General features: G+C 43.5%; 1 protein-coding gene across 3 annotated transcripts; it reads left to right on the top strand.

Annotated features, from left to right (window-relative positions):
* The first annotated feature begins 7,755 nt into the window (after nucleotides 1-7,755).
* On the top strand, nucleotides 7,756-26,253 carry efemp1 (EGF containing fibulin extracellular matrix protein 1). 3 transcript variants are annotated; one of them, XM_062401585.1, is made up of 11 exons: nucleotides 7,756-7,946; nucleotides 8,515-8,618; nucleotides 8,799-8,844; nucleotides 9,001-9,273; nucleotides 20,538-20,660; nucleotides 20,759-20,878; nucleotides 21,777-21,896; nucleotides 22,087-22,206; nucleotides 23,513-23,639; nucleotides 23,728-23,920; nucleotides 24,368-26,253. In XM_062401585.1, exons 2-11 carry the CDS (start codon nucleotides 8,538-8,540, stop codon nucleotides 24,527-24,529), a joined length of 1,365 nt encoding a protein of 454 aa, XP_062257569.1. In that variant the 5' UTR covers nucleotides 7,756-7,946; nucleotides 8,515-8,537; the 3' UTR covers nucleotides 24,530-26,253. The 3 variants fall into 3 exon arrangements, with proteins under 3 accessions (XP_062257569.1, XP_062257568.1, XP_062257571.1); XM_062401584.1 differs by having other exon boundaries at nucleotides 7,756-7,956; XM_062401587.1 differs by lacking the exons at nucleotides 20,538-20,660; nucleotides 20,759-20,878 and having other exon boundaries at nucleotides 7,756-7,956.
* The last annotated feature ends 377 nt before the right edge of the window (nucleotides 26,254-26,630 follow it).

The following is a 26,630-nucleotide window of genomic DNA, read 5'->3' as shown; positions in this document are numbered from 1 at the left end:
CGAGACTGTTTGGTCAAGGGTTTTATCCTCGGGATAAAAAACACGCCTTTAAACAAAAGTAACCAATATAGCAATTAGTCTCATCAATGGAACTGTGAATCTATGAACTTAGGTAACAACAGAACCAGGAGCCCATAACTGAGCAGCAAATAATGCAGACAGAGAAATAGATAAGCAAACTTTGAAAGTATACATCCACGTAACCCGAGTGTTAACACCATCATAGACCTGCACTACACGCAGCAGTTAACCTTCACAATGGTACAGTGTGTTATCTTACGATTAGAAGAGTGTGTTTTCTTCACCTCAGAGAAGAGCAAAGACAGCTCTACATTGTCCATGTTTTAATGATCCATTCTTAAACATGACGAGAATTTAATAAGCAATAACTTGGAAATACAGTGAAATCATTCAAGTGTCCAATTTTACAATGCAAGTTGCAATTTATTGTAACCTCATGACTGTTTTATTGTTTTAAACATAAACGTACTAAAGAAATGTATAAATCGGTAACATGTGGAGGAGCAATGGTGCTTTTATTTTAGGTTCTTGTAGAAGAATGGGTAACTGTATGTAGGTAGAGAAATAGATGAGGCTTCATTCGGAGCTGGTGTCGTTCGTTAAATCAAGGTGATGAACACAGACCTTGAAATGAACAGAGACCTATAACCGAACGCTGCCTGGGAAAAGGCCATTCGTCCAATCGGCTTCGATCGGCTCCCCCGCTCATTTACATGAGACATAAATTCACATTTAAATGGTTGAAAATTGCTCGGGTGGCTGATACACTGGAGCATATGAAATTATAAATGTAGTCAGCCGTGTGGGTGATGTGTGGAGGAATTATGCGTCCAATAACCGAGATGGGATGTAAATATGGTCAAGTCAGTCGGTGGTGTGATGTGCCATCGGCCCGTTTCATCGGGGGACTGCAGTGCAGGGGCTAAATGGCAGCCAGGCCCACAATGAAAGAATCACTTATAAAAAACTGGTCTCCACAGCCCCAAAGTAAAAGGTTGTGTATATAATAAGAAGCATCTTGTCTAAATGGAGCGTGAGCAGATCATTTTTGTACAGGTAGTGGGGGTGCAATTATCCATTATTTCACTTTTCACCTACAGAATATTTACGTAACCACCCATGTGATCTTTAACATTTCACAGCAGCCGTTCAAAAACGATTTGGTTTAGTGATGTTAAACACAAAAAGAAGCAAATCTTTACATTGTAGATGCTGGAACAAGAATATTTGATATTTTTTGTTCAGCACAATCTAGTTTGAATTTTATGCTGATCAATCGACAAATTGTTGCAGCTCTATTAATCACTGTGTGTAAATGCACGCACACAAACCACATTGAGAGAAACTAATTACAAGATAAATCACTGAAACGCTGGAGCTTTAGTTTTATGAAATACACATTCTACCTGTTTTTATGTGCCTCATGTTTTCCGAGGCATGAATAGCGGTACCAGGGCCGGGTCATATAACTATATCATTTAGCAGTTTATCAAGTAGTGTCTCATTTTCCGCTGATAAAAAAAGAGTTCAAAATACACTCAGGAGCAAAAATCTGTCTTTAAACCTAAAATAAATAGTAACTTGACATATATGGTGATAATTATATATACCAACTGATGTAAAAAAAATTTATGTCAATATAATATCTGGCCATGTTGTACAACAGAGGACACCCCTCGCTCACTTGTCCAAAAGCAGGATGATGTCTTCCACTCCAGAGACCCTGTTGTTCTCTGTCCCTCTGTCCCTCCCTTCCTTGGTGCAGTTTTTTTTTCTTTCTTTCACCTCTACAGTAGGGCTCCCCTAACGGAAAGGCTGAGACACATACACATGTCACATCAGCTCATGGAGATCCCAATTGTTTTTAGTCAACGTGCACCTCAGAGGTCTTCGGGTTGCCTGCGCTTCCCAGCGCTGCTTTGTGTATACAAGTGCAAGCCCACATAATTTCACACGGCTCCCGCACACCACACTCCACATACACTCGCATGTAAGGACTCATATGTTGTACATCTCCATTTCTCTTCGCACACACCGCGCTGTTTTTTATCTGAATATCACTCAGTCCAAATCCGAACAATCAACAAACAGTACAATATGGCTCACCAGGAGGCGCCTCACAGACCTGTTTCATAATTTGCCCTGCTCTGTCCATTGTATCGGCCCCCTTTGATAAATTTACCTCCAACTGATACAATGCGTCAGTCTTTTTGTTAGGGGAAGACAATTGCTTGTACAGTGAAGGTCCGGGGCCTTAATGAAATGCTGAAGCACACACATTGGCTGCGGGGCACAAAGGTCGCGTCTTGCTCTTAACGCTGGCTGACAGCTAACGGAGCAGACAACACGGTCAAAGGATTGAGACTAAAGTTTAAATGGTGATATCATTATTTTATTGTTCATTGCTGCATGTGGGGGTCATTGGAGCGTAAAATGAATATGTTCAAAACGGCGTTCAGAAGGGCCATTGATGAGTCACAGTGAGAGACTAACTGAAGAAAACAATGACTCGTCATTGTCAGAGAAGGATCTTGACCTTCCCAGCTTATAGGACTAAACTCCCATGTGATCTCCAAACCTAAATTAAAAAAGAATCCAATGTGGGAGCTGAGTTGCTTGATTTGCAAGTTGAGAACTTTTAAGAAGTAAATAGTTTTCTTTCGTTTGAAAAGACTTGTTATTGTTCTCTTACTAAAGTATTGTCTCTATTCAGGGGTCACTATTATAGGCTCAGATTGACCCTCTCTGTCTTCTCTCTCTTCCCCCTCAGTTCTCTGGCTGTTTTACTCTTTATTTTACACCACACAGAAAGGTTAGTGTTAGATCCCCATGACCCAGGCTACACCTATTAAACAAAGCAACTTTAATGAAAGTCTGCAAAGAAATCAGTTTTCCTGATAACCCATAATGCACGTTTCCTTTTGAAAACCAAATCCTGCGGATTACAAGCACAGCTATTGTTTGCAAAGCATTTAACCCGGACAGCTTGAACATTTTGGACTGAAAAGTTTATCCTTTACTGAAGATGGCTCAGTATTATGAATTTAAAGATTTGATACCAGAGGAGTAGAATTATTTATATTTTCCCTGTTTAAAAAAAAGAAGCAGTATTGAATGATTTCTATGCTGAAGTGTTGGGGGACAGGTTGGGGGGGCCTCATGTGTTGGGACAGATGGCATTTAGCTCTAGCTGTGCCGAGCTCAGTGGGACCCGAAGCTTAAGAGGTTAGGCCTGTCAAAACCACTCTGTTCATTCACTGCCTAACAAAGTGTGGACTGTCAGCCTGTTCCGTTTAATAAACTTAAGATTTTTCTTTTGTCAACGTCCGAGCAACACTTTGCAACTCGATGACCTGAATATCCCAACGTGCACGCAGGCACCTCTGGCAAAAGATTTACCAAATTTGTGGACATGTGTCTAATCTGGACACTTAAGATGTAGTAGCTTAGTTCTATTAATTAAACATGGTTCAAAGGACTTTTTCAGCAAGATGTAGGCATGACCATGATGTATGTGGACATATTAAATGCGATAAAATATCTAAAAAAACCTGAATTAAAAAAACTACATTTTTATTCACCAGTTTCTCATCTCAGCAAAAAAGACGTATTTTATATAGTTCTTCAGTTGTATTATACTTCACAGTACATGTATAGACAGGAAAGGATGAGAGAAAGGGGCATGACCTGGAATACATGTACCAGCGTGAAACTAAACCACAGCCGTTGTGGTTATGAGGCACTAGGGCACTAGGACGCCCGTATTCTGAACTTCTCTCCCCCACTTTGAAGTCAAGTTCACAAAGAATGTTATCTCATTCAACGTATCATCCTCCACCACAAGAGGGAGACATACTGTAACATGCGGAGTGATTCTCCACCATACTGTACAAGGCCCTCACAGGACCACACGGCTGAACTGTACACGCCTGAAGCTCGGCAGAGACCCGAGTTTATCGGAGCATCTTGAACTTGTCATGAGATCAAATGGAGTCGTTGAACAAATATTGTCATCTCATCCTCCTCTCTCTTTCTTTCTCTCTCCCCCATCTCTCAATTTGTTTCAGTGCTTGTTGAGGGTCAAAGGGCAAAGGCTGGTGAGTGTTGACCTGAGCGAGAGCCCGCAGTGACATCTGACCTCTAACTGGGCGTGCCGGCTGACCCTGGAGGATACAGCCCAACAATGGGAGGCACGTGCCTTGGCCTCGTCACCATGGTAACGCAGGACCTTTTGAAACGGGGCGGTGTGGGGGTCAAAGCTTGGTCTTTATCCTGATCTGTGTTAACCATCTGCTGCCAATTGACTCTTGTAGATATAATGTATACTGGTGGTGTGTGTGAGGGTGGGGAGCTGTGGGCTGACTGGGTAATCTCTGCAGGCAACTGTGATGGTGCTTTTTATTCTCACAATCACCTGGAGAGATTCTGCAGTTTGTCTAATTATGCATCAGAAAAACGCCACGCACCCAGAATCTAATCTCTTGAGTCTATTTCACAAACCAGACAAACTATGAAGAGTTCATTGATATTTTCGTCCTTCCTGGAACACGTGCTGAGACCATATTGTTTACTGAAGGTTGTCTCAAAAACCGTCCGCCCACCTGAAACGGTGATCAAAGAGGATTTCACACCCGGATTTAAGGTAATGATCATTGCACAAGAGGCAAACTGTTTCCATGTCACAGTTTTGCTTTGTCTTTCTTTGCCCGACTGTTGCAAGTCAAAACAGTGAGTGATTGGTTAAAAGAAAACATAAAGGGGGGAAGATTATTGAATTGCAGTCCTGAATAAGGGCCAACAGGTGCTGTCCACCTGGAAGAAAGCATGTTTCACACTTTATACTTAGACTCTTTGATGCTGTGCAAGCTGCACACTCATGACAGATAACCACCACCACCCTGATCCTCCACCCACCAGCCAGCAAACGACTGGATATATACAAAATATATAGCTCAAGCTTCAGTGTAATGTCATATTTGTCTCTATAGGTTGGTTTACCTAATAGCACTACCATTCCTCCTGTCTTCTCCCCTCTCATGCCCCTCCTCCACCTCAGATTTTCCTATCTCATCCCCTTCTCCTTGTGTTCTGCTGTGTTTTGGTGAAATCTCAGCTGGCAACTGTGAGTCGTTCACTAGCTGCTCTCACAATGGCCTCTGGGATTATGCTAAACCCAGCGCCTCGGCTGCTCTCCCCATCGACTGGCGTCAGCGACGCCCTTTGGAGCACACAGGAAAGAGATGGAGGGCTCTCAATGAAGATGTCACTGCAATTACACAAGTGCATTTCACAGACACCCTTGCTGTCTGCTCTTCCTCCTCTTGCATCCCCCTTCCCCACTTTTTAAAAATTTCTTTTCGACAGTCTTTTGAAGTGCAGCCTCATCTCTTGCAGCTCTTTCATAATGCATGTCCATTTTGAATTTGCATGAATTCACTTTCCAGATGCTTCTGCTGCCATCTCGGCTTACAATGATGTGTGCTGTACAGTATCGGCTATTATATTACGGTTCAATGAAAGGAATACTAACGGCTAGTTTTATGAGTTTGTGTTGTTTCTGTATTGTTCCTCATTATTAGGAGATATTGCAGAAGGACCAACATGTTTTTGTAAACTATCCAGCTTTCACTGCCCCTCCAGTGACGCCGGGGTGAAGCAGAACTTTCTGATGTGGATGATACTGCATCAGGAACTGATTGGCCGATGCTCAATAGCCAACAGAACCTGATGCATTGCCTTCAGCATCGAAAGAAACATCGCTGAGAACCGGCTGGGAAAAATACACTTCAGAAATGTCAAGTCTTTAATTTATACTTTTGCTCTTAGAACTGACATGTACTTTACACACCCAAGAATGAGACTGTGTGCATGTACTTGTACTGTGGGCTGGGGGGAATAATATAATTACAATCGTTGATGTGAAACTCAAAGCAGCACAAAAGAGACGCCTGGGTCATTTGAGGTCACTTTTTAGTTTAGTAGTTTAACACTTGAAGTTATAGTTTATAACCTCAACGTGAGAGGGACCATCTGCTTTGAGTACATTAACATTGCTGTGGAGACTTTCTCACACCTAAAGATGCACCCAGGCGGACACACCCACTTCACTCTCGCCTTGATTTGCAGGAACTTTGATTTCAGTGAGGAATAAGAGCGAGGGGAATTTTCATAAAGATCATAAGATAAAATCTTCTATAAACATCTTTGATTAATACAATGCTGTATCTGAATGCCTCTGCTTGTTTTTAACTAACTTGCCAAGTAAAATAAAGTTTTAGTTTTCAGTCAAACCTTTTGTGCAATTATTTTGTGGGTCATCCATGTATGTATACTTGTAACATGCATATTTTATTGGTAATCCCTGTGTTAAATTCTGTATTGGTTCATTGGGCCTTCATGTGAGCCCACATTGATAACAGTGCAGGGCCAGAACTCAGATGTAACTGCAGTTAAATGCTGACATAAATGATTAAACACTATTTGATTCTTTGAAGAGAAGAATTTACTTTTCACCGGGAACACATTTTTGACTGTACACCTACCGGATAAGGCACCATACGCAAGAATCTCTCTGCAATCCTCTGTCATCCACACCCTGTGCGGAAGGTCAGCATTTAAAGGAGGGGGTGCCAAGTCCATCTCCATCCACTCGTATCAGCAATCTGTTGGCACATGTACATGAGTGTACACACACAAGCACAATCCCATGCTGTCTCTCCACCCATGGGAAATCCAGGAGGCCGTGCCAACTCCAGCAGATGTTCCTGAAGCGCAGGCATCTTGTAAACACCATGAAATGTAGAGGCTAATGTAGTGGTTGCTGACAGAGGTCTTAACACATGATTCGATTTTACCACCTGCTGCACACACATAATCTACGCTACATGTACATGTACACAGAGTACACAAGTCTCTCACAGCTCGAAATAGTTGAAGGCTACAAGACCAGAAGTTATCGATGCATATTTGTGAATATAAATAGATTGAGAGATTATATTATATTATAGAAATTCAGTACAAATTAATAGATGTTATAGGTGCAGATTTCTGGCTATAAAACTGTTGAAATCATACAAAAGGAAGATCAATAATAAGGTGGCCCTGAAGTGTAAATCAGGAAAACTCAACAAACCACGAAAAAACTCTAAACATAACAGTAGATCCCAAAAAGCACAACAGCAAATAAGAAAACATCAAGTCTCAAAAACCAACAGCAAATAAAAAAAACACAAAAAGTCTCCAAAGCTCAACATCAAATCACTAAAGAAACGAAAAACAAATCACAAAAACATTTGGGGCAAACAAAACAAAATTGGATTGTATGAATTGTTGCTGTATTTTGCACTTCAGAGCCACTGTACAATAATATAAAATACACTCATGATGGGAAACAACACATTGGTGCACTATTCTTATATTTCATTAAAGCTTAACTGAATAATCTATTATGATTGTTAGTGTTACCTATAATAAATTATTATATTCAAAGTTTACTGCATGTTATACCAAAGCAGTTATAATCTTAACTGTTCCAGTATTTTTTAATGAATGCCGAATGCAGAAGAAAAACTGATTTGAGAAAAACATGTTTTTATTTTATAAGATCCAATGATATGTTTTGCTTGTGATCGTTCCCTTTATTTAATCCGCCACTAATCAGTCCATAGAGGGAGCCACTGTGGCCTGCTGATCGCTCCCTGCGCCCCGGTGAGAGACAAACCTGCCCGGTACACCGCCCCCAGTATGTCATACTGCACGAACCGCATGTTCATCACAAGTGCTTCCTGCGCTCCGACTCACACCTACCATCCCGTGCGCACGTCCTGCAGGATACTTTGCGCACACACGCTCGGATCTGCAGCAGAAGAAAAAAATCCCGGGACCTTTTCTTCAGGACGCCAGGAGGAGAGTGTGGAGATCCACAGGTAACTGCAGGTACGTGGCCATGGCACCGCAGGATGACACGGCGAAGGGTGAAGGTTGGAACAAGTGAAGGAGAAAACAAGTCTGTAGCAGCGCGTGTCTCTGATTTCGTTCTTTAGAGATTTCTCCGATAACAAGTGTCAGGATCTTGGATTAAAAAAAAACTGAATCAGTAAAAACGCGCATTATGATGAGGTTTAATTGGTCAGCTGAGTTCTTTTGTTGCGCAAACACACAATCTTAATCAACACTACCCCTGAACGGTTGATTAACTCGTTCTCATTTTCCTGACAGACTGACACACACACACTGGGGCATGTTTACGCACGATCTTTACGCGTATTACGCACTAATCCTTTTGGAGAAAAACAGCAGAAAAAACACTTCGCGTAACTGAAGTCACAGATTCACCTGGAGCGCCGCCAACATAAACATCACGCCAGCAGAGGGATGCGTTGAGACTCGTCAAGTAATGCCATCAGTGATGTAATAACTGGTATTAAAACGTGTAGGCTTGATAAGAGGGAAAAAAAGAAATGATCCAGTTGGTTCCTCTGCTTCTCCTCACAGTGTTCATCCGACGTTCGGCCGACATGCTGGGGATCTGTGTGTGTCTGTGCGTTGTTTTCATGCACGTCCTCTCGCAGGAGGCTGAGGAGCCCGTCTCCTACACTGTGAGTCAGAGCTTTTTTTTATATCTTTACCCAATTGTGCCTTTGCGGGTTTTAACACAACCTGTCATGTCTGAGATGCCACACACTTTAATATGGATGTTGTAATTGGGGTAATTATCACGTGTTGCTGCACTGGATGTCATTAAAAGATGATAACTTCATACTGATCTTTCTTCACAGTGCACAGAGGGGTATGAGTATGACAGAGTCAGAGAGCAGTGCAGAGGTGAGAGATGAATAAGTACCTTCAATATTAAGGGTTGATTATTTCCCATTGGTGCAACTTTTCTGCCTTTAATATTATTCCTTAAATCTTCCTTTATTGTATACCAAAGAATATAAATGGCCACGTCTAATGTCTGTCTCCCTTTCCCTGCTTCAGACATCGACGAGTGTGCCTTGTTAGATGACGCCTGCAAAGGAGGGATGCAGTGTATCAACCACTTTGGTGGATACCTCTGCCTCCCCAAGAGCGCCGTCATCTACATCAGCCAGGAGGGCGAGCAGGTGCCACTGCCGGACTCCATCCCTCCGGTCCCGCCGAGCCAGCCCCAGATCCCCCCTGTGTTCTCTGGCAACCAGAGGCTCCCCCAGCCCACTCGGACGGTCCGCTGTACGCCCGGCTTCACCCCAGATGAGCAGAACCTCTGCAGAGGTGAGATCAGCTCAGCAAACCTCTTTTCCCTCGCTCTCTCTCTCTCTCTCTCTCTCTCTCTCTCTCTCTCTCTCTCTCTCTCTCTCTCTATTCAGCTGTAGGATGACATTTAAGTAGCCTCTCTCTGCGGCTTTGCAACAACAACAGGGAGACAGCTCCGCACGGCTCAGCCAATGATGTTGACGAGCTCCTCAGGAGGGAAATTGTACTCTGTCAGCAGGAGCCGAGGTGTGATCGCAAACTATGGGATACAAGTGCAAAACAGATGTCTCCATCAAACGAGTTACTTTTTAAGTATCTTCCATAATATCAAAGATAAAAGGTTTGGCCCCAGTGAAACAGATTACACCCTAAAAATGAGGTTGCCGATTGGAATTCCATTGTACTGGCTGCTGTGTACTGCAAGCAGAAGGGAATGCTGATATTGAGAGGTGGTGCACATGGACAGATGCCACGCTGCTGCCAGGAAAAATGCGTCCGAATGTGTCTCTAAGCAGAGCTATGTAGGTATTTGATAATTACTTGCTAATGACTTCGGAGCCCCGACAAGCAGAGCTCCGAAGGTGAAGCGTTCATCCATCTCTCTGACAGTCATGAACAGTTAAACCATGCGTAGCTGCCAGATGTGTTGCAAGCTCCTCGCTCTCTCCTCCCGTGATGTCACGTTTTCTAAACCCTTTAGCTCGCAGCGTGAGGTTTCTTGGCTGGAGTGCCCCCTCTTCCCAAAATATGAGAAAAAAAACTGTTTTGAGGGTTTTGAGGTCTGATGGCAGATGAAGGAGGTTTTACATCAGTGGAGCAGGTTCTGCTCTCACATCTACAGCTACAGTAGGTGGGTGTTATCCTGTGTTTAAGAGAGAGACTGTTTGATCCCCTCAGATGGGGAGTGGTTCAAAAAGTCATTTCTTCTCCACACAAACACACACACACAAACACACACACACACACACACACACACACACACAGTCTCCATGACTTCAGAGGACATTGTATTGACTGATTTCCTGGAGACACACTCTAACCACAGTTACTACTTGCCCAACCATAACCGAACCTCAACCTGACCTAGTTTTCACCTCAAAATATCATAATTTATGTTATGTAATCTTGCTTTTTGTCCTCATAAGGAAGTTAAGTCTCCATAATTTTACGACTTTATAAACAGAGTAAGGTCCCCACATCATGAATAATACCTGGAAGACACCCACACACCCACACACTATTCTCAAGCCCTTTACCCAAACCTTTACCATTACACCTCAATGCCTCACTCTAACCCTTTTACCCTGCCCTGTCCTCTTACCCCCCCAACCCTCAATGTATCATCCTCTAACTTAATTTTAATCTAATTCTAACACTTAACCTTAACAGCCCTTTGCAATAAAGAGAACCATCCAAAATGTCCTCACTCCGTATGGTCTGTGTTCAAAATGGTCCAAAAAGATCTAGGTACATTATACACCCACACACACACCCACACACACACACACATACACACGTACAATGATGCTCAGATGTTGTAGCTGCACCTGAGGGACCGATATACCTCACTCATAACCTTTCCTCATCTCCCTGCAGTCTGAGAGGAGAGTGAGGGATCATGGTGGTGGTAGTTGTGTGTGTACGAGTTAGAGCGGTAAATGTAATATGAGACAAAGTGTAGTACCACTCCATACATGTGGTCCGTGGTTAGCAGCTCCTCTTGCCATAGGCAGAGGCACGTGTGCGGCGAGGCTTTGCGGTCGCGGAGCTCCGCTGAAGGTAACAAGTTTGATTTTACACCTGGGGCAACGGTATGTGTGTGGTGCTTTATGTGTTTCTCTGAATTGGAACCCAATTAGGTTTTATTAGAGTGTAAAACATGGCAGCATATCAGCTAAAGTAACTACATAAGCGAGTTGGCATGGCTTTAATACTTAGTCATTCACTGGTGTGCCGCTCCAGATCATGGGCTAAACAAAGATATAGGCTGTTGCTGTCAGGGCCGTTGCTTTGAAGTGAATGGAGCTTTAACTGGAAGGCATCTCGTGCCGTTTTCTGCTGGCGGGAGTGATATAATCTTTGTTTACATCTGTCTCTGGTTTCTCTGTCATTACCTTGAACTTGCCACAATGTGCCAATTGTTCTTGGATGCAGATTTGTCATTTTTCTTCTCCCTCTTTTCGTTTTTGTTCCGTGCACAGTGGCTGTTTTTGCACAGCTCCATATCTTTCTCAGTCACAAAGGGACTCCCATAAGCTTTCAATGGAAGGGAAACCTCAATGTATCAAATAGCGCTTACATCAGGCTCCTTCCCTGCTAACTCACCACTCTGTGGAGGAAACCCAGGGTGCCGAGTCAGGTAGTGCAGAGGGGAACATGAAAGGCTGACACTGACTAAACTCACCGCAGAAGTGCGGGAGCGCCGACCTAGCCAGGTCATACCAACGTCATGGCCCTTTCTGCTGGTGAGTTGCCTTGGCGATTTATTGCTGAGTGTGTGGTGGTAATAGTAGAGAGATCAGCGTAATGCTCTGTAAAAATTCCAGCCAATTTTCCAAAGCAACTACTTAAATTGTTAAAAACAAAACTGCTTAAAACAAAAACAGCTTCTCTTAAGTGCACTGTCCTTTATGCTGATTAAAAGTGAAACAGGCCGCAAATTACATAATACACTATGCCCTGTTATTTTTCCTTTCAAATGGAGCTTTAATATTCGTTCCTTGCGGACGGCTGTTGCAAATGTAATAAAGCCGTTTGGCCCTGAGTGTGAACCCGAGTCTAAGTGTGTGTTGTTGTAGTGACACATAGGGGAAGCTGGCTCCCTCCTCCTCGCCTGGCCACATAGAGAAACTATGAACCCTTACTGTAAGTGTGACAGCTTAATGATGCCCTGCATTTCCATGACCTCCCTACCCTCCAAGCACACACACACACACACACACACACACCAATCTCTGTTTTTACCAGCGGGAGATGCCCACAAGTGGCTTGTTGTACTCTTGTGTACTCATATTAACTCTTGTTTTCATCAGCGTTGAGATCACTTCCTCTCAGAAATGAAGGTTGTCCCTCAAAAGCGTCCGAATCGGTTGTAAAATCGGATGAAAAGTGGAAAGCGGTTGTTTTATTATCCGTTGATGTTGAGCACAGTTTGAAAACATGCCCTCCTGTTTGAGAAACACAAACTAACCGTGCTTTCATTGGCCGCTCAGACGTTTGATGTCGGTCAAAGACAACGATAAATATCATGTTTTACACTTTGCGGGTTCTATCATTCTCCCCGGGAGCCCGGAGTTTACACACTTCAGCTTCTGCCTATTTATTTTTCATCTCTAAATTAGACGCTCATGCGCTGCACTATGGGACATGAAAGGACATGCCACTCCTGTTTACCTGTCTGGTTTCCTGAGGTCATGCAGGCCACATTACCACCTACATGCCTGACTAATTTCTGCTACGTCTGGATGCTCCTCACCTGCAGTGGCTGGAAACCTTTCCCAAGTATGTTCTATTAAGGCCGCTAAGCCCCCTGTGACAGAGAACGTGTGTACTTTTCCGAACGAGGCCGAGTACACACGCAATAGCATTTTTCCGTGCAGATGCAATGCGCTTCGGGAGGAATATCTCTGGAATGTCGGCGAAGGTTGTTTTTTCCGTTTGCGCCCATCTTTTGTGATGGTAAGAATTACTCACCACCTTGACAGATAAGCATCGGATCGATCTGCGAGGAGCAGGAATGCGGAGGGAGAGGGAGAGCCCCGGTGGTTGTGCAGCACGGCGCCACCCGCGGGCTCCACCTTTCGAACTTTTACCGTTTTAAACTTTATCTCTCTACTCCTGTCTCACCCTGACATTTGCATTTGAAGTGAGGCACCTCAGAAGATCTTTGTGAAAAAAGTTTTTCAAGAAATTCCTTCAGATCTTATCCTGTTCCTGTTTGTTTCCCCTCGAACATCTCTGAACGATAAGCTGAATCTTCAACGCAGAGGTGGAACACACACAGGATCTTGAATGAAAACTTTCCGCACTGATTTGGTTTCTCTGCAGGAGGAAGTGGGATCAAACAGAAAAACGACTGCTTGATGAAAACTGTTTGATTTGTTTGGGGTATCTGAAATCAAAAGACACCTGAGGCACACCTCTGGGGTGTCCGGACCCTTCTATTACCTGCTAAGCTCTTCTCCTCCACCTGCTCTCAGACTGATGATTTGCTCTGTCCTGCATCACTGCGTCCCTGTGATCACCTGATTGCACCTGTTGCACTGCAGCTCCAGTTTGTGTTTCATCTTTTAGCCAGTGAACTGTCGAGGGCCTCTGGGCAGCAGCACATTTGGATCAAACGGGCAACATTTACATACAGGGGCTAATTTATGTTTAAGCACATAGTGTACTCCAAATCTATTTTTATTATTGTTAGTAAGTAATTTTTTTACTAAATATAAACAGGGGTAGTTCAGGGGCCAATCAGATTTCAGTGACCCCCTTGCCCCACCCCTGGATCCGCAACTGCTTCTGGTCTGTCAGCTCAAAACTTTGGGCTGGATTGAAACACGTCATAGGTGTTCGGTGGTTAAGATCGAATACTTGGATGGACGCAGTTAACATTAGCATTTTAGCATGTTAGCAATCGCTAAATGCGAAGCCTCACTCAGCTGCTAGCATGACCAAAGCCTCTTAATCATTTTTATTTTCTGTTTTTTATTAATTTGTTATGCTGATCTGTTCAATACCTTTGATGGTTCATGTTAAGATGTTTATATTTAAATGTTCGTTAGAATTCCCTAAATGGTGTCATTACACACTTTGTCCAGCAGAGAGCAGTGACAACGATTTTTCAACTTTATGACAGATTCGAGGGTTCTTTATTGAACATTTCAGAATCAGGTTTAATTGGCCAAGTAAGTTGTACAAAAAAGAAATTTGACATGGTGAAGTGGATCTCAATGTTCTTACATAGAATACACATAACAAGACAAAAAAAAAAAAACATACTTATCTTAATGTTTTGTAAGATAAGATGATAAATCTTTAGAATTGTCAGAATTACTGATTTCACTACCTGCCTCTGACATCCGGTACTGGTCATGTTTTAAAGTTACTGTTGAATCAACATTACTGAGATTTCTGGCTTTGAAAACTGTGGGTGTCGCAACTCCTCAGCTGCCGATAAACAAAGAATGTAATTCTTCAAAGGACGTTTAACAACTTTGGCAAAGTATTATTACTAACTTGATTTAAAAAGTCACGATAAAGCTACTTCAAAAACCTCCTTGAAGAAAAGCAGCACATTAAATGAGGAATCTTAAAATACATTTCAGAGAATGGCTTCGAACTCTGCTGTATTTCAACGTACATCATCTGTTTCCTGACGTTGCCAGAAAGCGCCAGAGTGTTTTTCAGTCCATCCTGCAGGCAGCCTCTCATTTGGCGTGTGCAGTGTTGCTGCACAGTATTCTGTTATTGCGTGTTGTTTTTGATGCTGGCTCCTTTCTGCCATCACATCAACGATGGCAGCGAGAAGCGTGCGTAGGGGGAAGCAGATTTGTCGTGCCTCCTCTCTGTAAGTGCTTAATGTTGTTGTTATTATTCTCCCAGAGGTCGGTGCCCGTCCAACAGCCAGCTGCTTCCTCCTCTGATGTGCTCACACGTGTTGCTCTTTCCGTTTACCTCATGATGGAAAGGGACATGGGGCTGTTATAAATCACCGCCACGCACAGCTAGGTGACACACTCGCATGTGATTGCAAAATTTGTTCCCCACGTTATCGCAGTGATTTGTTTCGACCAGCCGGTGTCCGTGTTTACAGGTTTCATTCCTTCCATGCCACAGATTTTCTGTGAAGGCTGCAAATGGCTACCAGCCGACCATCGGTGTGTCGGGTGGGCAGGGGTGATTGATCTTCTCCATATCGAATAGCTGCAGAGACATTTTTCAGTGTAACAGGAAGGATTATTATCAGTCAGGAATGTAGCTGGCACACTGGACGGATTTTCAAGAACGTCAAGACTCTGCCCGACCTTTAGAAGTGAGTGGAACAAACTCACAAATCAGTTCATAAATGTCAACATGACTAAAAACTCCTGTTCCTCCTGAACAATGAGAGCGATGAGAGGGGTAATCATGGGAGTGGTGTGGAGCGCCGGGGCATGGAAATATTTCTTGTCCTAATAGGGATTAATATACACAGAAAATAAAGTTTAAGTGTCTCGAATTTTGTCTTTTTCTCTTTTGATTTTTTGTGTTTGGACTTGCATTGAAATGGAAACACTACCACTCCCATTTGTCCTGAGGTCCTGTTCCAGCCAGTGATAGCTGCAGTTCCCACACAAACTTAACAACATGTGGTGCCGTGTTCACCATGGGGGGGGGGGGTATCAAGGTGTTTGAGGTCAAGCAAAACCAAGCGCTCAGGGGCTGGGCTTTGACATGTTGATAAATTTGAGGCTGTGAAATTTTATGGGCTATTACCATTGCGCATCTTGCACACTGCTTTCCCAAAAATTGAATTATCCAATAATCAGAGGGAAACGGAGATGCTGTCCAACAGCAGGACGGCTCCAACTGTTCTCTGGATCGGCTCCTGCTTTCCATCGCAGCGGTTCAGTGAAAACAAGACTAAATGCTCTCAAGTGATAATTACAACAAGCCCTATCATGTCAGTATAAATATGCAGCAAGTAACACATTGTTCTGAATTCAGGCCAGACAATGGACAAACATGTTTTTTTACATGCACATACATCGAATCTGACTCTCTTCATTTACATCTTTCCATTCTTAAAAAGCATAAGCTCTGCAAAAAGGCCATTTAAAGTTGGAGAACCTCAAACAGGGGACCTCCAATGCGCACATAACCGCTCATCCATGCACACACACTCGCATTCTTTGAGCTGCCGCCATCCCCGTCACTCTCCCAGCTCCCGCAAGGCATTTAGAATTAATCCCCCTGAAAAGTGAGGAGTTTGTTAACTCTGACATCACACATGCACACGCGGCTGTAAATCTAACTTCAAATCTTAAAAGCCCTTTTTTGTTTAAAAAAGAAAAAAGGCCTCCTCCGCCCTTTCTCCTTCTTCTACTCCTTGCACTCATCTTCCATTCTTCTGCTGGACTGCCTTATCTTTCCCTGTGATGTTGCGGCAGGCTGGCTTCTGCAAGAAACTCGTGTTGAATGAAAAAAGTAAAATAAAATCTGACCTCGGAGAACAGAGTCACTTCACTCCCCATGCAACACATCATCACATTTGATGACTTGTTGCAGTAAAATCTTTTTTCCTGTGTAAACTATATAGACTGTGCTGCATGTGGTAAGCTGTGGAGATTTTATGGGACCTAAAAGCCAGCTAGAGCCACACGCACACAATACACACACGCGTACACAATACACATGCACTCTTGCACACACGCACACTCACACACTTCTGTGTAACTTTGCATTGGCAGCTTCTTAAAGGTTTAGTGACAAAGTTGCAGTTACCACAACATATTCCAGTGAATGAACCTTTGGATCGCGTTCAGCACATATGCTTTTATTTAGAGCTCTCGTTCTTGAAGGGAGCGAGGATATAACTCGTGCACCTCTGTTCACACAACTCCTTGGGAAGCTACACAGCTTTGAATCAATTCAACAGTCATGTGCTGTTAATTCTTTCTCTAGCGGTTCCTGCACCTTATGTAAGGAAGTGTTGAAACATGACCCAGCTGCAGATGTCTGACCTGCACCAGTGACACCTTTTATAATGATTCACAAACTGAATCCCCTCTCTTAGGTAACCATCACCACTCCGCCCAACAGTGGCATAATATGTTTTCGGTAATTCAAGATCATTCAAAGTCCATCCGATTTAATTCTGCTTGGCAACAATCTGCAATAATAAAAACAGCTAATACTGCTATGAGGAGCTGATTTGTAGCCCACGTCTTGAACCCATATGTGGAGCACCTTTAGCTTAGATTTGATCCTGAATTCAGCCAAACACTGCTGCCTGTCTGAGCTAGTTAATCCTGGCTCCTGTGCTGGAAAATACAAGTTTAAAACATAGACTATATCTAAAGATGGGGAACAGGTCTCCGCTTCCTCCCACTGTCCAGAAATGAAGCCAAAACATGGTCCATGTCCTTTCCACTAACATGGAGGAGCCTGGATTTATGCCCCTATGCTGCAGTGCTCCAGGAGGCGATTGATACTCTTTGGCTTTCATGAGCTTGTCATGACCATTCCATGGTTTAAACCAAAATGTTTTCTTCATCAGAATAATAACCATTAGGATTTATTGCCATAAATTCTTCCACCATTTTGTTTCATGACCAATTCCCTGCAAACCTGGCATTCCCAACAGCTTGTGTATATTCGTAATTAGCAAATGTTAACTAACATGCTTACACGCTAAATATATACAAATATACATATTGGCCAAATTTAGTTTTTTTCTCTCACTAAAACCCCTGGCATCACAGTTTTGTTTTCTGTTTCTTGGCACAGTGACAGCATCAACAGACAGGACTATTTTTTATCGGGAGCCTCAGACTTGTGTTGTCAGAATCTACAGCCGGAAGGCAAGGCATTTCCAGTCACTATGAATCACCAAATACCTGCAGGAAGTGGGTGTGGCTGTGATTCACAGAGTCTTGATATCAGCTTCTGACTGGTGCTGTCTCCCATCTTACTTTTTCTAGCTTTCTTTCAAATGGACCACATTATTGGTTCTGTGTAAATCTATTGTCCACATTTAGACCAGATAGGTAGAGTCTGGATCTGGAAGCTGCAGGTCCACCACCAACAGCCACAGGAGCCCTCCTAATGCACCTGGGCTTTTTTTAACAGCCATGTTATGAAGCTTTTTGCAAGGTTTCCCACAATGTGATACTGCTGCAATCTAAGCGTTTGGTTTCTCCCTGACACTCGGTGCTGGTTGCAGCACTTTCCCACATGCCTCTCAGGCCACATCAGAGCCGAGATTCTTCCAGAACAACACTGCTTTTATCTTTGTCCTTTTACAAAGAGGGTCATTCTGCAACCGGCCTTGACTGGGCATTCCTCCCTCTGTGTAATTCACACCTGATGTCTCTCAGGTGCACCTTCAGATAAGCCCTGGTTTTGTCCCTGATGTACTGAGCTCGTCTTATCACCGTGCTCACGTAGGGCTGAACACAGTGAAGCCGTCTTCCCTTTCCTTCCTGGAAGGTTTGAAGACTACTTACCCTCTGTCCACCTTTTGTTTCACGGGCTCTTCCAAAGCAAATCAAGCCAATTTCTCACTGGCACCAGTCCCATTGAATAGTGGAAGCAGTGCGTCAGGCAACATAGCTATGTTAAACCAAGGCGAATTTTCCTCGTCGGATTCTTTTGGTTTAATTTATCAATCTAAGGGAGTTTTGTGGCCGGAGGCATTATGTTTTAGGGATGTCCCTCCTATCTTTTTGAACACATTATCTCTTTAAATTTGGTTCAAACATTCACTTTGATTCAAGGATGACTTGAAGGTCAAAGTCAAAGATCAAAAGCACTCTGAACTCACAAATCACATTTTTTATCTTGTGAAAGCGGTATCTCAAATTCAAGGTCACTTTGACTTTACGTATAACAGTTTTGGTTTTGTGAACACAGCATCTCAGGAATACAGTTAGGAAATTTGTTTAAATTTGGGACAAACGTTTACTTAGACTCAAGAATGAGGTGATTCGCTTTTTCTGCTTTGCCTTGTGAACACGTTATCTGAAGAAAGTGTTTAGAGAATCCTTGCAAATTAGGTTCACATTTTCTCTTTGATTCAGGGATAAACTAAACAGATTTTGAGCAAAGCAAAGGTTTTTGCTTCTTGAACAACACATGATATCTCAAGTCTGCCTTTAGGGAATTACCTTTTGACCAGTTGTCACTTCTACTCAAAGATTGATTGATTCGATTTCAGTGGACAAAGGTAAAGGTCATGGTCAACTCATGTGAGATGTATGAGTAATACAAGTGCAGGGCAGTGCTTGCAGCTCTCAGGTGAATTGTAAGTAAATTCTGCAGGAGGGAGAATACCAACATGTCCATCAAGGCAGGAGAGAGCGCAGCTTTTTGGTTTTCCAGTCTTTAGTTTACCGCTCAGGTTCTCCAGATTATTTTTAGACGTGTGCATGTGTCAAATCACAATGCAGAAAAACTCCCCCCTCCTTTCCTGTGTGAGTTTGTGTGTGTGTGGTATTGAGGATAACTGTCATGCTCTTAAACTGATGCCCACTGGCTGTCTGCATATGATGGGTTGAGTCAGACCACCCAAGACGACGGCTGAAGGGCCCACAGGGATGAGCATATACAGTATGGGCCTATTTGCAGTGTGAGTGTGTGCGTGTGTGCATGTGGGGGGGAGAGAGAGAGAGTAAGATGTAAGAAAGCGTGTGAGGGGGTAGTAGTGAGAAAGGTCTTTTTGTAAGAGGCTGTGGCTCTAAAACAAACCAAAATTGTCGTAGGATCAAGATGATAGGAGAATATTTTCCACTCATGTGGTGTCATGTTTTTATGCCAAGATGGAAAAATTCGAACTTTGCCTGAAAAGTTATCTAATAACAAAAGTACCATTTTATCTCAAGCAATCTGTTCTTAACTATAAAATCTGAGCGTGCAACTTCTGAGCTTGCACTTCTGAAATCATGTTTATCGAAAGGTCTGTGACAAATGTGCAGAGCTGTTTAGAGTAAAGACATTTTACAATATTTTCAAATGATATGGAAGATGTTGAATCTTCGTGGTAAGAGCTTTGTGCCTTTATTTGTCTTATTGTGACATCAAAATACTCCTTAACGTGGTTTATAAGTAATTAATGATGGGGCGAGAGACTGAATGTAAATACATTTGCATGTATATGCTTTTGGCCTGATGGATATCTGTTGAGAGAAAGAGATTTTATGGTAGAAAGCAAATTACTTATCAGTTGAGCTGTTTCTCCCTCTTTTCATACACACACACACAAACACACAAACTCCCACCTTCAAAAAGCTGTCCTGTTAGTAGAAGATGTAATCTGTGCTCCCCCCCCCCCTCCTTCACCCGGAGCTGCTAAATAAAAGCCCTCTTTATTTGATGGCCTCCACTCCTGTGAACGTGTGTTTATGCCCACGTTTGTGACGTGATGGTGTCGGTGATCACAGATTTCTCTGTCTGCAGAAAGTTCTTCACACATCACAGATCACAGGACGCCAAGAGTCCAGACACGTTGCTTTGCTTTGTCTACCATTTGTTCCTGCATGAAGTCGGTGTAGCTCCGTCTTAACAAGGCAGTTTTTGTGTGTTTACTGCAGACGTAGATGAATGTGCGACAGGTAGACACACATGTGGCCCCGATCAGATGTGCTACAACACCAGAGGCTCCTACACCTGCCAGTGTCCTCAGGGCATGCAGAGGAACGGAGACCGCTGCGTCGGTGAGGTCTTTACTTGCTTTTTATTTGCAAAGCATCCCACTGCTCACATCCTCACTATCTCCCCTGTGCATTGTGTGTGTCCGTGTTATTTCCGGCAGACAGAGACGAGTGTGCCCAGACCCACTACTGCATGCACAGATGTGTTAACACCCAGGGCTCGTACTACTGCGAGTGCAACGAGGGTCACAAGTTGGCCAGCAACAACCACAGCTGTGTCGGTAAGACACTGCAAAGCCATGTGTGCTCGTGTGTGTGTTATGTGTGTTTATGTGTGTGTGTGGGTGTCTGTGCGTGTGTGTGCACGACATCGAATTATGAAAAACAGTTGGATTCAGTGCTTTGTTATTCACAGGCAGCCTGTCAGACATTTTATGTCGGAGCAGTTATCCACCCTAATCTGCACAATTACCAGGCTGACTTTTAATAGACTCAGGTTCCTGCTGCTACTTGCACGCTCAATACAAACAGCAAGAGTGTATGATAATAGTAATCATAATTACATATATTTATATCTAACTTAGGGAGAACTTTTGGTAGACTGCAAAATCACACACATGGGGCCGACAGAGAATTAAAGGTAATACACGATCAAACATGAAGGCAAACAAATGAGCATTAACGAGGCTAATTGATATAAATGCATGAATAGAAGTGAGATATTAAATCCTTTCGTGTCATCCCCAGCGGGAGGATGTCAGTCCAGTGTTTTTCTCATGCCCCTGGTTTTCTGGGGATGCGGCTATTTTGAGGTTTGAACAAAACAAGCGGTGCACGGGCTGTTGATGCCTGGAGGCTCGGCGCTATCCTGAGATTCACCGTGCAACCTGAAGCACACAGCAAATCTCCTGCCGAAGTCAGAGGAAGTTATTGAAAATGTCGTGCTGTGATGAAGAGCTGTTCTCTCTCAAAAGTATTCAGAGAATCCATCAGAAGCAGTGACTGGTTCTCAGCTATGTTCAAACATGTGTACAGTACAGTGTGTGTGTGTGTGTGTGTGTGTGTGTGTGTGTGTGTGTGTGTGTCTTTCCTATAGTGGGGTACAACTACTCTATAAGAAATAAACGAGTTAGTAATGACCCTCACAACATCCTTATAGAAAATGTGCTTTTGTTCCAGATCTGAATGAGTGTGACGTGCAGAGTCCCTGTCAGCACCACTGCTACAACCTGATTGGTTCATTCCTCTGCCAGTGTGACCAGGGCTACGAGCTGGCACAGGACATGGTCTCCTGCCAAGGTGGATGCGCACACCCACCCACATACACACACATGCACGCGCACAAAAATATGTATTTCAAAGCAGCACATCACATTCCCGATTGCTAACGTGCGCTATCTCATCCCCTTTCTGTTTGTATGGGTTTGTGTGTGTGTGTGTGTGTGTGTGTGTGTGTGTGTGTGTGTGTGCGTGCATATTTCCTGTACAGATATTGATGAGTGCAGCTTCTCCAGCTACATGTGTCAGTACCAGTGTACTAACAGCCCAGGAAGTTACTCCTGCGAGTGTCCAGAGGGATATCAGCTCCAGGGAAACAGGATGTGTCAAGGTGCTGCACTCCTCCTTTTTTTTTTTTCTCTCCCCTTTTTCCCTCTATTAATCTTTATTAATCCCCTCTCCGTTTGTTTATTTATCTGTCTTACCCTCCTCGCTGTTTTCACACTCAACAAAGTTCCCAAAGTGAGATCTCTCCCCCCCCCCTCTCTCTACCTCCCTCCTGGCTCTTCCTGAACACTTTGAAGATAAGTGTAAAGGGAAATTCGATCGTCCCTACTATCGTCCACTATTCTACCTCACTTCAGCAGGACTGAGACTCACTCTCTCTCAACCAGTACTGTCATGGAAAGAATGCGGAGGTTAGGCAACACAAAGTTTCTCACAGCAACTTTGTGTTGCCCCCGCCGAGCCACCTCCGTGAATTTATATGCATGATGCTGGTTTCTTGAAGTGGATTTATTTGAAGCGCCGGCGTTGGCTCAAAGGGCGAGCTGTTATTTTTTCCTCTCCCCCCTCGGTCAGGTGCAGGGCTTTATAGGGGCAGCTATGAATTCGCCCGGTTGTGTCAGGGGGAACCTTTCACTGATGAATCCATGTTTCTGTGCCAGAAATAGCCCTGCGGTCTGGATCAACGTTTGATCGGACTATTTTCACGATGCTGCGAGGAAAGAGCTGCAGTCAGGCCTGTGTGGGGCTCTATCCACACTGGGGCTTCCCTCTCGTGTTTCCTCTTCACAGCTGCTGAAAATGCAGCAACAACACCAGACCCCAAATTGTTGTGAAAAGCCGTTTTTCAGACATGAACTCTGAAGAATGTACGGACATTTGGCTCTTGAGTTTCTGGAGGTTGCCTTTTACACACCAACAACGCAGCAGGAGGTTCTCTGCACAGAAGGGTTAAATACACAGAAATCTCACGGGGGTATTGATCACATTTTTTAATTCACACCCTTATCACAAAAAGCTCTCTCTTGGCACCACTTTTTAAACTTGAGACATTTCCTTTTCTTTTTGTTTTGCGTCTGTCCCGTGTATGAAACTTCATCGACAGCCCCACCCGCTTGTGGTGAATCTTCTGGATGATCTTCCTCTGTTTTCTCACACTCTGACATTATCTAGAGTTTTCCCTAGGGGGCTGTTTGGAGATTGTGGCGAAAGTCTGAAGCTCTCACTCGGACACTTGGTTCTCACATACCAAGTGCCAGGGCCCCTCCGGAGGGTTGCATGTTTCAAAGCAGCTAAAGTGTGCAGAGTTCTTTGGCCCATGTTTCCGAACTGAAGGACAGTAGCATCGTCCTTCAGCTATTTGTGACCGGTCAATATTTATTTCTCCTCTGTCTCTCTGTGCCAATCACCAGACATAAATGAATGTGAGACGGGGACCCATAACTGCCAAGATGATGAAATGTGCTGGAACTATTACGGAGGCTTCCGCTGCTATCCCAGAAACCCCTGTGAGGCGCCATATGCCAAAACCTCTGAGAAGTCAGTAAATATCATCGACCTCTTTTGTTTCACCATCAGCGGCGCTTCCAGTTTCACAGAGATTTTCGTAATTGTTGTGTGCTTGCAGCCGCTGTATCTGCCGTTCTCAGGCCGAGTGCCAGGGTCTCCCACCATCAATTGTCTACAAGTACATGAGCATCCAGGCCGACCGGACTGTGCCAGCGGACGTGTTCCAGATTCAGGCCACCAACATCTACTCCAACACACACAACACCTTCAGGATCAAGGCTGGGAACGAGGCAGGGGAATTCTTCCTGCGGGTAAGAGCTTAATGGGAATCTTTTTCTTGTTTTTTGCATGGCATGTCAATCTGGTGGAGGGTGTATCAGGTGATAATCAGCTTCCGTTAAGCTGCACATACAAAGTGAGCCAAAGGCTAGCTTTAGCCTAATTCACAGTGACAATGCTAACCTGTTAGTGCCCTGCAGGTATAATGTTTACCATGTTCAGCATGGACTGTATTTTAAGGTGGAACACGACTGCTCCCAAAAGGGAAGCCAAAGCATCTCACCTGGTGGTTGGCTGCAGTATAGGTCATAACCCCTTCCATGTATGTAGAAGGGACATGGACCGAAATAATAATCATGAACGTCTGAATGAAGACTGCAAAACCAACAGAAATTGATTTAACATAATATGCCATATCCCACCAATGTTAAAATGGTATAAAAATCTGTATTCACATGCTAACTTGTGTTTTATTGCAGCGTTCCAGCAATGTGAGCGCCATGCTGGTGCTCACAAAGCCTCTGACAGGCCCCAAGGAGTACGTCATAGACCTGGAGATGATCACTCACCATCTGACCATGAACTACCGCTCCAGCTCACTGCTGCGGCTCACCATCATAGTCGGGCCATACGCCTTCTGAGCACCTCCGCAATTCCCAAAAGCCCACACAAGTCCGGTTCAGGAAACATAGCAGTGTAGCACAGCAGATGCCTGTTTTAGCATAAAATACTGTACATTTTTCATAAAATACATGCATACAACATATAATATAGGCAGTTTCAAGATTCTTCCAGCAGCACGTCAAAATGGCTCAAGACAGACCAGTCCATGTTGTGATGTGACCACTGTGCATCTCTTTTTCTCCAGGTGCTGGGAGGCATAAATGAAAAGTCTTGAAGAATTGGGCTCTGTAATCTTTAAAGTTGAAATGTTTTGTACTTTAAGTGTCTGAAAGTGACATGAAACTAATTGGGATCAGAGCAGTGGCACTACGAAAAAGACGCCTAGTGGACACACACCCTAACGTGGATGAATTCTTTTGATGCAGCTGCACCCACATTTATCACTTTGCTACGACCAGAAATGCTTACAATAACCTGCTTGTACATCAGTGAAGCACTCTGTCATTAGCCAGACAGGAACAAAAAACATATTTTCTTTATTAATATTCATGATAAATATCCAGTATGAGCTTCTTTTGATACTGAAGTAATTTTTTTTTAAATCATGTGCTTTTGTTGATAAATATCGTAGGGGTTAGTGCTGCTGCGCCACACTATTCATGCAAGTGTCTGTACATTTTTACTCATGAGTAATAATTTCCAGAGGAGTCCAGAACAGTTCAGAAGCGTCAAGGGAGGGAATTTGCCTGTGAGTTGAGCGACTACACGACAACAGAATTCGTGCTCGTGGACTTTACTGACAGGAGTTAAGTTCTGTACATACCTAGGTAACAAATCTATGTGTGTGTCTGTGTGTGTGCGTGTGTGTGCAAGTGTTTGTGTGTGTGGATGAGTGAGAGTGAGTGTGTCTGTCTGGCTTTGTTATTGCATGCAAGAAGGTGAAAGTGTGAAACACGGAGGGGGAGAAAAGGAAAGAGTGAGAAGGAGCTTGTTCTCTGCCGCAGGTTGATGTGGTTGAGCTGTTTATGTGTTTCTTTGATGCCATCCTATAACAGCCCTCGGTCACAGAGGCAATAACCAAGATTTCTGAACCCGAGAGCACTCCACAGGAAATGAGGCATTCTTAACACGCCTTGGCCAATTGGCCCCTCATTGGTGCCACTGCGGATCCCACAGAGAAACAGCTGGGCTTTCTAATGTCAGCCCCAGTCCAGAAGTTGCACCGGCACCAGGCTGGCGTGCGTGATAAAGATAATTACAGTGCTTCGCCATGTACCTATAGTTCATGTGTGAAACAGGGGGATAATATTAAAGTGTTAATACAATGCCACCACACTTATTGAAGAGGAGTACTCTTTCACTACCTGCTTCGCTTTTCTTGACTCCGCATATCTGTTCTGGCTTATTGCTGAAACACTGTACACTTTAGACACATTGCACTGAAAACCACATCGGAAATCGACATTGTTGTCAGCAGCGCCCTGCAAGTGTAGAAACTCATCCATCTTTGCCTGGAAGTCTTTTATGTGGTTTCTGCAGTGATCATGCAATAGTGCCTTAGAGGTATAAACACAAAAATGTAACACTAATCGGTCATGCTGTCAAGACTGTTAATCATTGAAATTCCTTAATGTGTTTTTTCTCTTGTATTTAAAATATATTTTGTCATATGTACCTTATATTGATTGTACTCTGAAGAGCAAAAATTATATTGTTGAATAAAACATGATGGATAAATGGGGTGAAGTGTTTATGAGAGTTTTTTTTAATAACTAAAAGAGCTTTTAAGAAACTAGTACAGTGCCCGTTCTAAACTTAGTTACGCACAGGAGCTACTTCAGAATTATTTGTTTTCATTAGTGAGTCCTCCTCAAACGATTCTACAAAATACTTTCTCTTTTTTAATGTTTGTGTCCTGGATGTTGTGTGAAGAGCTGTTTATACAGAGTCTAGGGTGCAGAGTGAGGGTTTGTGTCCATCCTACCTGGTTTATCTGCAGTGAAAAATGTATAGTCAATGTTTTCCATAAAATGAAACTGAATTAGTAAGTAATTTTTTAATAAATTGCACGGTGGCTATTTCAGAGGGCTGTTGAGCAACCGATAGAATCCTCAGACC

This window comes from Platichthys flesus, chromosome 12 (assembly GCF_949316205.1).
Source record: "Platichthys flesus chromosome 12, fPlaFle2.1, whole genome shotgun sequence".
Taxonomy (NCBI): Eukaryota; Metazoa; Chordata; class Actinopteri; order Pleuronectiformes; family Pleuronectidae; genus Platichthys; species Platichthys flesus.
Note: the sequence above shows the minus strand (reverse complement) of the source record. Positions and strands in the feature narration are given on the sequence as shown.

Bases quoted from the DNA above. Each gene is read 5' to 3' on its own strand.
- efemp1 (XM_062401585.1), top strand. From the start codon at position 8,538: ATGCTGGGGATCTGTGTGTGTCTGTGCGTTGTTTTCATGCACGTCCTC. The intron at 8,619-8,798 runs GTGAGTCAGAGC...CTTTCTTCACAG, and splicing joins AGGAGCCCGTCTCCTACACT to TGCACAGAGGGGTATGAGTA. The intron at 8,845-9,000 runs GTGAGAGATGAA...TCCCTGCTTCAG, and splicing joins AGTCAGAGAGCAGTGCAGAG to ACATCGACGAGTGTGCCTTG.